Source organism: Rhinatrema bivittatum, chromosome 9, assembly GCF_901001135.1.
Source record: "Rhinatrema bivittatum chromosome 9, aRhiBiv1.1, whole genome shotgun sequence".
In the NCBI taxonomy this organism is placed as follows: Eukaryota; Metazoa; Chordata; class Amphibia; order Gymnophiona; family Rhinatrematidae; genus Rhinatrema; species Rhinatrema bivittatum.
In genome coordinates this window covers 185,353,532-185,367,409 of record NC_042623.1, presented here as the reverse complement: position 1 = coordinate 185,367,409, position 13,878 = coordinate 185,353,532, and the positions used below count along the sequence as shown (strand labels likewise).

General features: G+C 42.9%; 1 protein-coding gene across 3 annotated transcripts in view; it reads left to right on the top strand.

The window, feature by feature from the left end:
- Positions 1-417: 417 nt before the first annotated feature.
- Positions 418-13,878, top strand: part of EIF4E2 (eukaryotic translation initiation factor 4E family member 2) — a 50,790-nt gene continuing 37,329 nt past the window's right edge. For 2 of the 3 annotated variants that reach the window (XM_029616080.1, XM_029616079.1), the window contains exons 1-3: positions 418-565; positions 7,947-8,058; positions 9,432-9,566. In XM_029616080.1, coding sequence (XP_029471940.1) covers positions 546-565; positions 7,947-8,058; positions 9,432-9,566 — 267 coding nt within the window. In that variant the 5' untranslated portion in view covers positions 418-545. Of the gene's footprint in view, positions 566-2,439; positions 7,132-7,946; positions 8,059-9,431; positions 9,567-13,878 lie in introns of those variants that run through there. The other variant, XR_003858645.1, reaches the window with a different exon arrangement.

The window sequence follows — 13,878 nt, the reverse complement described above, 5'->3', positions numbered from 1 at the left end:
CTGAAAATTCAACGGGTTAGGTGTTCCTTCAGGAGAGAACTGGGAAGCACTGGCATAGAGCTGGCCCCACTGGCATTGTAAGCCTTCATTTGTAAGTACTTGGGGAATTTCCCCCTATTTTATATCTTCCCTGAATGTACTTAAATGCAGCCACAAGGCTCCTAATGGAGGTACCGGCGCAGCCATTGCATGTGTTTAGGACTCCCTCTGCAACATCCCAAGCTGCAGCTGAGCCGGGCGTCTTTCAATTTCTCTACTCGGCTGCCTAGATCTAGGATAAGTAATGGCAGCGCAAGCCAAAACGCCTAACCAGCAACTAATTGCCCGCCCTAAGGATTCGAACAGCTGGCGTTCGACCCGCCCAAGATGGGGCCGGAAGTGGCCCAGGGTGAGGCTCGTCCCTCCACCGCCCAGAAACGGAGCCACGGCGCTGGAGTTCCGCCGGTCCCCCGGAAGTGGCCGAGCAGGGGCCGTTCGCCGGGGCTCCGACGCGCAGCGGAAGTGGCCGAGGGCGTCGGAGGAGGAGGAGGAGGAGGAACGCGAGGATGAACAACAAATTCGACGCGTGAGTCGAGCGCCGTCCCCCGGTGAACGTCCCCTGCTCGGGTTCCTCCCTTCGTCGCTGCCAGCCGCCTCCTCCCCCCCTCGAGGGAGAGGACGGAGCCCCGCTGCCACTGTCTGTGCCCAAACCTTCTCTGTCCAGCCGTCCTCGCCCATCTTAATGTGAGCATCCCCTCCCCCTCCCCCTCCCCCTCCCCAATAATAAGAAAATCGCATCCCCTCCCCCTCCCCAATAATAAGAAAATCGCATCCCCATCTCCCAGTAATAACAATCGCAGCTCCCCAATAAGAAAACATCCCCAGTAATAAGAAAATCATACCCTGACCCCCTCCCCAATAATAGCAATCACGTCCCAGAGCAATAACAGAGATGCATTTCTACATTCAGTAATAACGATCACCTCTTCCGATAATAACAGTGATTATTCCCAGCTCCCAAAGACGATCACATCCCACAATTATATTCTCCAGTAACACAATCACATCCTGTAATAATAACAAATCTGCATTTATACATCCAATGATAGTGGAGGACTAGCCTAGTGGTTACAGCAGCAAGTACAAACAAGGGTTCAAATCCCACTGCCACTCCTTGTGTCCTTGGGCAAGTCACTTTACTCTCCATTGCTTCAGATACAAAACTTGATTGTAAGCCCTCTGAAGACAGGGAAATGCTTACAGTATTCGAGTGTAATCCACTTTGAAGTGCCAAAAAGCAGAATATAAATCAAAGAAAGAAAGAAAATCATATCCTCCAATAAAAGAATCATAATGACATACGATTTGACATAATGGGTTAAACCAAAGGTCCATCAAGCCCAGTATCCTGTTTCCAACAGTAGCCAATCCAGGTCACAAGTACCCGGCAGGTCCCAAAAGGTCAATAGCTTCAATGCTGTTTATCTCAGGGATTTGTCCAAGTTCATGTTAATGGTTTATGGACGTTCTTCCAGGAATTTGTCTAAACCTTTTTTTTAAACCCAGCTACATTAGCAGCTTTCACCACATCCTCTGCAACAAATTCCAGAGCTTATTTGTGTTGAGTAAAAAAGTATTTTATGTTATTTGGCTTAAATGTGTTACTTAGGAACTTCATTCTCCTAGTCCTTTGTACCTTTTGAAAAAATAAGCAACTGATTTGCATTTAGCCATTTCCCAATAATAAAATCACACCCCCATTTCCAAGTAATAACAATCAACATTTTCCAATAACAGAATCACATCTCACAATACTAAAAAAGCTGCATTGCTACATCCAATAATCGTCAAATTCTCCAATAACCGAATCACATTTTCCAACAATAACAAAGATTCTCTTATTGGGCATGACGATATTGGGGTGGGGGGGATGTAATTCTGTGGATGGTGTATATGAATTTATTATTAGATGTAGAAATGTAGCATATAATTACAGAATCATATTCCCTAATTAAGATTACACTTCTCCCACCTATTAAAAATGGAACTGCATGCTCTGTTAGAAGATGCTGACTGCATCCATTAACAGCCGAATTAACATCTCTACCCATGATATCTGTAGGAAGCCACAGTAATGATTTGGGGTAAGTGATCCTCTCATAACCCCACAAACACACACCTTGACATGAGACACCCTGTGCACTCAGTGAGGCTTGATGGGGAGAGCTTAGTTCTCAGGTCATTCGGTGTCACGCTGTTCACCTGCAGACTCTCAAATGGCAGTGCCTGCTCCTGCTTTTTAGCAGGATAATCCTAACTGCAGCTACTGCAAGTCCCTGAATCAAACTCTCCAATAAGCCAAGTAAAGCCACACTCTACTAGAGAGATCGTACCCTCCAGGTGACCAGACTTATCAGTTTTGCTGCTTTAGGCAAAAACTAAAAAAAATACTCCTCCGCTTTGAGCCAACATTTTTATATTTCTCTGCTGTCATTGCCAACTTCAGTGCATTTGGATGAGAGGAGGCGACATCTTTCTCTCACCAAAATCTCCTTCTGAGAAGCCTTCACATGTTGGTAGTATATATGGGTCACGTGTCACCTTCCATGACTGCCATCTCAGAGAGAGCAGACAGAGTCTGCCCCACTAGGAAGTCACAAAAAGTAATTGATGATAAATCAGGAGGTTGCTCATTGCCTGCTTTCCTGGGCATGAAAAGGTTTGGGTGGCACCTGGTCTTGGTGCACCCGGCAGAACTGCTGGCTCTTGGGTAAAATCTGTGGCAAAGGATAGGTTATTTTCTCCAGTGATTGCTGGCATGCTTGTGTCATCTTGCTATTATTACTGCCTGCATAATTAGAGTTAGCACATTATTTTTATTTTAGATTTAGTTCATACCTTTTCATTCAGGTAACTCAGAAGGCTCACAATCTAAGCTTCAATCCTGTAGATACAGAATGAGAGAAAATCCTTCGTAAATCAAACCCCAAGTTTGTGCCTTTTATCCTCCAGGCTCTATTCAGACTTGAGGAAGGGAGGAAAGAGCTCCTGAAAACTCATCAAGAAATGTATCGTTAATCCAGTAATAATTAATTTTTTGTTAACCTCTATTTCTGTGGAAAGAATGAACAGCCAGGAGAAAATATTCTTGCTTTGTAGATGTTGCAAATAATGATGGTGGCAGTGGGTCATAAGAAAAGAAGTGCCATGCTGGGCCCATCGAGCCCAGCATCCTGTCTCTGACCGTGGCCAGTCCAAAAAAGTAGATCCAGTTTCTTGCTGCTCACTCCCTGTGACAAGCGGAGGATATTCCGGAGTCACTTGGTTAATAATTGTTTGTGGGCTTTATATTTGGAGATTTTAATTTACACATGGACGTGCGTCCTCTGTCACCCGCTTGTTAAGATGGTTTTAGCTAGCCTGGAAGCATTAGGCTTCACCCAAATTGTAAAAACAGCCATTCTTTAGATCTGGTGTTTATAAACGATGCATTTGATATAAAAGATTTTCCAAGCAGTTTGTCTGTACCCTGGTCAGATCACCATCTTATTACATCTACCCTGTCATTCAATATTCCCCCTGCGGAGCGTGTTTCCCCTAAACTTGGAATTGAATTAAAAAACCCCTTCCAGAAGCACTTACTAAATTAGATATGTCTACTATATTAACGGCTGTCATTCATGGGAATTAATTATTATGTCTGAATTATCTAAAAGTCTTTGCCCCGCTCTGAGTAAATGGATTACCCCTTATGCAACACATAGAGCTCCATGGCTCTCTGCTCAATTAAAAACTCTTAAATAGGCCTTAAGACGCCTTGAAAGATCTTGGTGCAAACATCGCAACTCTACTACTTTATCTCAGTAGAGAGTAGCTCTTCATAATTACAGATCCGCCATAAATTCAGCTGAACGTGACTTTTATTCAGAAAAAATCCACAAATTTCAATTCAATCCCAAAATTTTATTTTCATATTTTACTAAGTCCAAATGTCCCTCTCAACTTTCTGGTAATCTAAAAGACAAAACCAACAAGTTTGCCATTTCTTCTTTGACAAGGTTCTTTTCATCCTAAACAATTTAGCCACCTCATCCAAACGGGTTATCTCACGTCCTTCTAATCCAGCTATCAGCTGGTCAGCTTTTGTCACCGTATCATCTTTAGAAATCATTAATTTTCTTAAGAAGATGAATCCGGCAACTCATCTGCAAGGCACCATTTCCATAAAACTGCTTCAGTCTGTTCCAGATCTAGTAGCCCCACCATTAGCAGATGATATTAGCATTTCTTTAGAAGAAGGTTGTTTCCCTGATTCTCTTAAATGTGCAGTTGTTAACCCCTTATTAAAGAAACCTCATTTAGACACTGAGAATTTTTCAAATTTTTGGCCAATATCCACCCTCCCTTTTCTAGCGAAACTGCTAGAAAAGGTAGTTAATAAACAACTAATGGATTACTTGGATAAACATCAATTGCTTTACCCATCTCAATTTGGGTTTCGAAAATCCCACAACACAGAAACGCTTTTAACATCGCTCTCAGATCTTATGTTGAGAGGACTTGATTATGGAAACTCCTATCTATTAATTTTGCTGGATATTTCGGCGGCCTTCGAGACCATCAATCACGATTCTATGATTTCCAGACTTCAAGAAATAGGCCTTAAAGATGTAACCCTCGCTTGGTTTAAATCCTATTTCTTAAATAGATCCTTTAGAGTAAAATTAGGTCCAGCCGAATCTCAAACTGTCACTCTAGCTTCAGGGGTACGACAGGGTTCATCCCTATCTCCCGCTTTGTTTAATATCTACATGGCCCCACTGTGTAGACTTCTGGCTGGATTAGGACTAGTCCATTACATATACGCAGATGACGTCCAGATCCTTCTGCCGATTAAAGATTCATTACATAGCACCTTGAAACTCTGGGAAATTTACTTTAATGCCATAAAACAACTCCTCACCCAAATGTCTCTCTCTTTAAACAATTCTAAAACTGAAATTCTTTTCATGTGTAATAAAGTTACCGAAAAAATGTCCTTGGATATCCGCTCAGGCCTGCCATCTTACAATGTCAAGCAGGAAGTCGGGGATCTTGGCTTTACTTTAGATAGTGAACTTAATTTGCAGGCCTTTGTAAAAGCTACAGTCAAAGACGGCTTTTGTAAACTACAAATTTTGAAAAAATTGAAACCCTTGCTGCATGGCAATGACTTTCGGACAGTTCTTCAAGCTCTTTTACTGTCCAAACTTGGTTATTGCACTGCCCTTCTTTTGTGTCTCCCCTCATCATCTCTCCGCCCCTTGCAGCTCTTGCACAACGCCGCCGCTCGTCTGTTAACTAATTCTAGGAAATTTGATCACATCACCCCCCTATTGATGGGCCTTCATTGGTTGCCTATCCACTTTTGAATTCAGTACAAATGTTTGATTCTAATCCACAAAACAATTTATGGTGATAACAGAGAATGATTAAACGCGTCTCTTCACATTCACACTCCTCCACGCAGTTTAAGATCTTTGGGCAAGGCATTTCTTTCTGTACCATCACTGAAGTCTCAGCACATTTAAACGCTATTAGGGAAAGGGCCCTTTCTCTGGCTAGGCCCAAACTTTGGAACTCCCTTCCACTCGACATCCGATTTAGAGGCAAGCATACAACCATTCAAGAAAAAGCTGAAAACGTGGTTGTTCGAACAGGTCTACACCAAGTCAGGTTAATCCCTTGTTCATGTAACTCTCCCATGGTATTTTTCTAATTTAAATAATTATTTTTAGCTTTTAATTGAAATCTTTATATTAGTTATGGTGTTTTACTAATAATTAATGTATTTTATTATTTTTGTAACGTATAGTATATAATTTTATTTCATAATTTCATTTTTAGCAATTTCAAAGGGCAGCATCTTGTTTTATATTTATAGCATTGTTTTGTTTTATTTTCTTTCTTTTTAAGATTACAGATTAGCATGTTTACGGGACAAAGCAATAACGATTTGTCCCCAATTAAGTTGTAAACCGACGTGAAGTGAATACAATATGTTCAGTATTTAAAACGTTTAAATAAATAAATAAGTACATTATTCCAGGAGCTTGTCCAAAACCCTTTTCAACCTTGCTGTTCTAGTCTAGGGTTAGTATTACACTGTGCAGCTTGATTGCGTATTGACTGAATTTAGTTTATGTATTATACTGCCTGTCTTAGCAATCAAGGCAGTGTAAAACTCAACACAGTAAATAAATGACACCACATATAATAAAATGCATCAACCTGTGCAGTAACAGCCTAAATTACATTCTAAATTTAATGAACAAAATTCAGAAATACTTTTTAAAATTCATAAACAATTTTGAGAGAGATGTACTAGAAAGGTATAAAATAAATAACTCTAAAACATCACCCAGCATGCCAGGCCAATTTAAAATACAGGAGATCCAGTGATTATCCCCTAAAAACCTGAGCTTTAATGGCCTTCCTGAATTGTCTCTCCTCCTTAAATGTATTCCATAGCTTCATGCAGCGTCCCCTTGTTTTACAATTATTTGAAATGGTAAATAGGCCCTGTTCCACCCTCTCATGATTTTATAATCTTCCATTTTGTCCCCTCTCAGCCGTCTCTTTTCCAGGCTGAAGAGCCCTCACCTCTCATCATAGGGGACCCCGCCTCTTCCTCTTTTCTAGTTCAGCTGTCTTTCTTGAGATGGGTCGACCAGTCCTGCACGCAGCACTCAAAGCAGCTGCACCTGCGATCTATAGAAAGCCATCAGGATAGCATTTTTTGACTGCCGCAGTACAGTGAACTGGGGATTTCATGTATTGTTCACAAGGTCTTCAAGGCCCTTTTCCTAACAATTCATGCAGGACCCAGCTTTGTGTATCTCAGCTTAGGGTCATTTTTTTCCCTATGTGCATCACCTTGCACTTGTCCACTTTTTAAATTTCGTCTGCCATTTAGATGCAGGTTTGTTCTGCAGTTCCTCGCAGCCTGCCTGGGTGTTAACTGCCGTGAATATTTTTGGATCATCTGCCGATCTGGTCCTGTCCCTCATCGCTCCCTTTTCTAGATCGTGAACAAATAAATTGAACTGCACCATTTCCAGGACAGATCCCTGGGGCATGCCACTATTCCCTCTTCTCCACTGGGGAAAACAGGTACTAATCCACAGTAAGACATCACCTCCTGTGCATGATTTTATTTATTTTTTTTTTTAGGAATTTTAGAAGGGACGTTAAGAAAAGACTTCTGAAAATCCAAGTACACCATATTGCTCTGCTCTCTTTTATCCTTGCGCAGAGAATTCTAAAAGGTTTGACTTCCCATGCCAAAACTAGGCTGGCTTTCCCCCACCAAGCCATGTGAGCAGTCATTTTATTCTTAATACTGCCATAATTTAACCAGCTACGAAAGTCAGGCTCGCTGCTCTGTAGTTACCTGGGTCACTCCTAGCAATCAAGATCCCTGCTGCCTGTGAGGAGCCAGACTAAATGAGAGTGGTGCAGTTTTCCACAGGTTCCTAGTGGCACTGATGTTCTACCAGATTAATTAAGATTACTTAGGAAATAGCCACTGCTATTAATTGCATCAGTAGCATGGGATCTTCTTAGTGTTTGGGTAGTTGCCAGGTTCTTGTGGCCTGGTTTTGGCCTCTGTTGGAAACAGGATGCTGGGCTTGATGGACCCTTGGTCTGACCCAGCATGGCAATTTCTTATGTTCTTAGATTATGAGTACAAGCCTGCCTTACACAGCAGCAATTCCGTCTTCCTGTGGAGCCGCCTCGTTTTTCTCCTTTTCTCAACAAATCTTGATCTCAGTAAGTTCTTTATTCCGCGTGCTGGAAAAGAGTTTTGGGGGGAAAAGCAGCGTAGAGTCAGACGGGGAAGAAACGATACCTTTTCATAGTAGTTGGCGAGAGGTCCCAACCTAAAGCGTGTGACTCTGTGCTTGTTTCCTTGTTTTCAAACGCAGTCTGAAAGACGATGACAGTGGAGACCATGAGCAGAATGACGAGAACGGTGCACAGAAAGACGGTGAGAAGGAAAAAGCAGAGAAGGACAAAAATCAAGGCTGCAAGAGGAAGGTGAGTGCCCACTTACAGCACGGCGATGCATGGTCAAGTCTAAAGCAGCCAGCGGTGCCCGCGACTGCAGCCTTCTCTCGCCGAAAAATAGGCCCTCATTCCTGAGCAGCGTTGCAGCTGCTATAATAAGTATGTCGAGGGTTGGACTCGCCAGGCACAGGTCACCTCGTCACTTTCATTGTCTGCGGGTTACAGTCTGTCGTCAACAGTTTTCTGAACGGAGTACTTTTAATATAATCTCTTGATTTGTTTATTTAAAAGATTTATAACTTGCTCTCTGCCGTGAACAAAAGGCGATTTACATAGTATATTCGCCATCCCTTCGCCTACTTAGATGTGTGCAGAAATGTAATTGTTGTCTCCACCTGAGGCCAGACCTCAGGATTTCCCAGCAGTAGGTACTGGGGCAATTGGAATAAATCCCCTAACGTTTGTCTGTTACCCTTTTGATGTTGCTGTGTTGAGAAGTGGTGTCTGCTGAGTGTGTCCTTTGACTGTGGGAGTTACAAAGCAAAGATGTCGCCTGCAACGTGCAGTGTGTGTTGCTTGGGGAGCCGCGGGAATAACCATTTCACATCCAGATCTCACTTGGTGGATGTGCATGACCTGCCCCTGACTTCCTTCCAATAATGAAAGGGTCTCACACTCAGTTAAGATGCCTGATCACGGTTTGTCATTTGTTCAAGACCACAACATAGCCCTGGCGACTGCTTCTGAAAGTGGACAGAGCAATTTTTCTGAATGACAGAAAAATGTATTATTAGCGTCCTCTAAAAATAACAATCCAACCAAACCTTGAAGGCATTTCTCTGCCCTCCTTCTCTCAGTGAAATAGAGGCACCGTGTGGCATTATAGGTGGTCCATCCCATGCCGATCCATCATCCATTCAGTGTCCAAAGGCCTCCCGATCGCACACAAAGTAATCCTAGAGCCCACTGAAGGAGCAGATTGCCAAGAAAAAGGACACAGGAGTTGTGCCCACAAAATTGACAGCCTTTCGGTTTTCAAGGGCACTAAAGGCTTGGCATTTGTTCTGCTGCCTCTCACCCACCAGTTTATTTGTGGTTTGTAGTTGCCATGCTTGCCCGCTTAGATATGTATAAAGATTGTAGCTGATTCATTTTAATTGAACTAAATTAATACTTTATTTGACAAGCTTGGGAGAGTTTTATGCTCCGTCAGGTCAGTGGAAAGTGAGCTAAGGATGCTGCCTTAACTTTCCAAAGTTACTCACAAATGTATTAAATCCAATACTGAGATCATCGAAATCTAATTGAAAGCGTTGTGGGGCTTGTTTAACTCTTTATGGTGTGAAGTGCATGTAGACTTCCAGCGTTGCCTTCAGCGGTGTCTGAACTGCTCTGTTCCACAGGCTGTCGTGCCAGGGCCAGCCGAACACCCGCTGCAGTACAATTACTCTTTTTGGTACTCCAGAAGAACGCCGGGACGTCCCACCTGCTCCCAAAGCTACGAACAGAACATCAAACAGATCGGCTCATTCGCTTCCGTAAGTAAATCCATCACTCATTCTCTCCCCCCTCCTCTCCACCCTCGGTTCTGAGCCCTGCAGTGGGGCTCGATGGTGAATGAAGGTAACGTTATTTGATCTTTGTAAAGTCCCCTTGGACGACGTTACCCACCCCCGGATTTATCCTTATCCCCTCTGCTCCTTTTCCATACCGGACTAGATGTCGCATTGCCTGGCAAGCGTTCATTCCCTAGAGATGAAGCACAGATGTTTTGAATGCAGCTTGGGCCGCTGTGCGAGTCTCTAAAAGCACCGCCGGTAGCTTAGTAAACCAGGACAAACCGGTGTCGCCATGTTCATTGCAGAAGTGACATTTGTAACCGATGCTGAAGGACCTGGCAAGGTAAAAAAAACAAAAAACCCGATAGCCCCAGAGGGTTCTGCACGTAAAGATTTGTTTGTGTCCAAAGCCCCTTACGGCTGACCCCAAAGGGATGAAGTAATGTGCTCAGTCGCGAAGGAACTGACCCAGGGACTCGTGGCTTCTCTGTTTTGGGCTGTAATTTCTTGGTTACACCACCAGCTTGCCACCAGTCTGTGTCTTTTGGGGACCATTTGGGCAAAATCATTCCAAAATGGACTGAGCCTGGACTTTAAGGTTATTTGACAGTTCTTTTGTTTTCTAAGGATGCAATTATTGGAGCTCAGATGTTAAGGGGGATGGGAACTCTTAGCACAGATAAGCCAAACCTCTTTAACCAAAGTCAAGAGATAAGAACATAAGAATATGCCATACTGGGTCAGACCAAGGGTCCATCAAGCCCAGCATCCTGTTTCCAACAGTGGCCAATCCAGGTCACAAGTCCTGGCAAGATAAATCGATTCCATGCTACAGTAAGAGTAGGGTCCTTCATTTTCAATATAAACCAATTTTCACCTATAAATTCCTAGATTTTTTTCAAAAGCAATAACGGTTTAAACCGATTTTCATTCTAATTTTAGACTGATTGAAGAGCAGCTCCAGAGCTGTAGATGCAGTGTCAAGGCTTTCAGCATTTGCTGGAAGCCAGTGTGGGCCAAAGATCCCGCAGTATTTCAAGACCCACCGGCAAAAGCATTTGCTCTCCAGTGTTGCTGATGTGGCTCTGGGGAGCGAGCGCCTGCCTCCCCCTTCCCACAAGCAGCCAGAGTGCCTGCCGCTTGGTGCTGCCAGGGCTACATTTAAAGTGGGCCTCGCTCACCCGCCAGGCTTCCTGGCCCTGCACAAAAGCAGAAGTGCAGCGCTGCCGAGCACGGGAGCCTCGGCAAGCCGCCGCCGAAGGAGAAGCCTGGAGCCACCACTAGTAAGGAGGAATCCTGATGCAATGAGGGGGTGGTGAAGAGGGAGATGCTCAGAGGAGTGAGGAGAGAAAGGGACCTGCCAGGGGGACGGGAGTAGAGATAGGGATGCAGCTGAGTGGGTGAGAATTAAAATCTCCTTAATATTTTATTTTACTGGCTTCTGTCCACCAAAATAAACTCTGTTTACCCAGAAAAATGATCCCATTGATCTTCTTGCCATAATAAACCCTGATAAATGTCTGGGATGAGACTGATGCAGGGAAGAGGGATTAAGTTTTTTTGTAAGGAATTGGGCAATATTTTGGGGCTGGGGGAGTCTTTTCTGAAAGGACGGGCTCCACCTGAGCCATGGTGGAACCAGGCTGCTGGCGCTAACCTTTAAAAAGAAGATAGACCCCCCCCCCCCCCATACACTGAAAATGTGGCGGGCCTTTCATAAAATGCAGGGTGTGGTGGAGGAGCGATGTTCTCCAGTTTCGCCGCTCACCACTAATGTTTACACATTCTCTACATATGTTATTGTGGAGGGAAGCGGGATTACGATATTTGTGAGGGAGAAGTTGTCAAACGTGTCCAGTCATTGCAAGATGAATTTGGACTCCCAAGTTGCAGTAAATAAATGTTATTTTCAGTTGAGAAGAGACATCTTCAGAGATCCTATGGGCTCAACCTCTTTGAGATAAAAGACGAGGGTGGCAAATGCTTTGATACAGGCTGCTGTGTCTCCCAAGCTGCTCGTGCCCTTTATAGTAATGACGATCAAGAGATCCGTTCTGATTTGATAGACAAATGGAATGCAGATCTGAATGCAGACTTTGATGACGCTGATTGGCTGTTGATCTGGCGATCCATATACAAATTAACTATTTGCAGTAAAAAATCTGGAGCTAATGTATTGGTTACTACATCGTACGTATTGATACCCGGTATTCTTTTCTCGGTTTAGTGCATCTAGTCCTAAGTGCTGGCGACCTTGTGGTGGGCAGCGGTGCCACATAAATATGTGGTGGGGCTGCAGGAAAGTGCAGCAGTTTTGAGAAAAGATTCAGGAGATAATCGCTACTATAGTGGGGTCTAATATTTTGTTTTCACCTCAGTTATGTTTATTAAACTGTTGGGATGAATAAGAGTTACCCAAAGCAGTGAACAATTAGTGCCTCATCTTCCTCAAGCTGGACGTCTGATTATTGCACATTTTTGGAAGACCTCACCACAGGTGTTGGGTTGGCGCAGTAACGTCTTGGAGTCGGCCATCTTGGCGCGTATCATCTTTGCTTTAAAATCTAAATTAGAGACTTAGGAGGCCACCTAGGGGAAGTTTTGGAAATGGCATATTCAAACTGAACTGTGAAATTGAAGACTTCTTAAGTGAGATTTTGAATACTTTTGGGTTTCTCTTTTTCTATACCAGTTGTTTAAATAATTGGATAAGTATGTTGTTATGTGCAGTCATGGATCATGTCTATGTCTTGTGTCTCTTTGAAAAATAAAATGTTCTTAAAAAAAAAAAATCAGCTTTTAAACTAGAACAAGGAGGAAAGCTGACAGTCACTCAGCAGTGCATGGTTCAGAGGAAAGTATTTTCAAGGGATACTAATGAAACCAGGAGAGTTAGGGCATCCCAATAGAGAGTTCCAATAAGAACAAACGTAGTCCATGTGCCTATAAGTAAAGAATCACTTGAGTTAAAAGATTCCAAATTATCCTGTCCACCGAAAAGCAGGTGGTTAATACCAACAAAAAACGAACTTTGAAATGTTTATATGCCAATGCCAGAAGTCTAAGCAATAAGATGGGGAAAGTCAGATTGTATAGCATTGAATGAAGAGGTAGATATAATTGGCATCTCAGAGACTTGGTGGAAGGAGGATAACTAATGGGGACAGTGCTATATCAGGGTACAAATTATCTCACAATGATAGGGAGGATCAACTTGGTAGGGTAGGGATAGCTCTTTATATCTGGGATAGTGTGGAGTCCAACAAGATAAAGATCTTGCAAGAGACTAAATGCACAGTAGAATCTTTATGGGTAGAAATCTAATGTGTGTTGGGGAAAAGTATAACAGTAAGAGGTATACTACCATCCACCTAGCCGAAATGGTAAAAGAAATTAGGGAAGCTAACAAATTCGGCAGTGCAGTAATAATGGGAGATTTCAGTTACCCCAGTATTAACTGGGTAAATGTAACATCAGGACATGCTAGAGAGGTAAAATTCCTGGATGGAATAAATGACTGCTTCACGGAGCAATTGGTTCAGGAACACAGGATTTGGTGGGAGAGGTAACTGTAGTGAGACCCCTTGGCAACAGTGATCATAACATTATCAAATTTGACTTTGACTGGAATGGGGACGATATGTAAATCTACAGCTCTAGCACTAAACTTTCAAAAGGGAAAATGATAAAATGAGGAAAATAGAACAAAATCTGAAAGGTTCAGCTGCAAAGGATGAGTGTACAGCAGGTATAGACATTGTTTAAAATACCGTTCTAGAAGTGCAGCCCAGATGTATTCCTTACATTGAAAAAGGTGGAAGGCAGGCCAAACTACTTCTGGCATGGTTAAAAAAGAGAGGTGAAAGGCTATTTTAGCCAAAAGAGCTTCCTTCAAAATTTGGAAGAAGGATCCATCTGAAGACAATAGAAAAAAGCATATGCGTTGGCAAGTTAAATGTAAAACATTGATGAGATAGGCTAAGAGAGAATTTGAAAAGAAGTTGGCCATAGAGGCAAAAACTCATAATGAAAGCTTTTTTTAAAAATATATCCAAGGTAGGAAGCCTGCGAGGAAGTCGGTTGGACCTTTAGATGATTGAGGGGTTAAAGGGGCACTTGGGGAAGATAACACAATTGCGCAAAAACTAAACACATTTTTGGGTTTTTACTAATAAGGTTTTTCGGGAGATACCCGTTCCATAAAGAGTTTTCAAGGGTGATAATTCAGATGACTTGAACCAAATCACAGTGAACCTGGAAGATGTAGTAGTCCAGACTGATAAACTGAAGA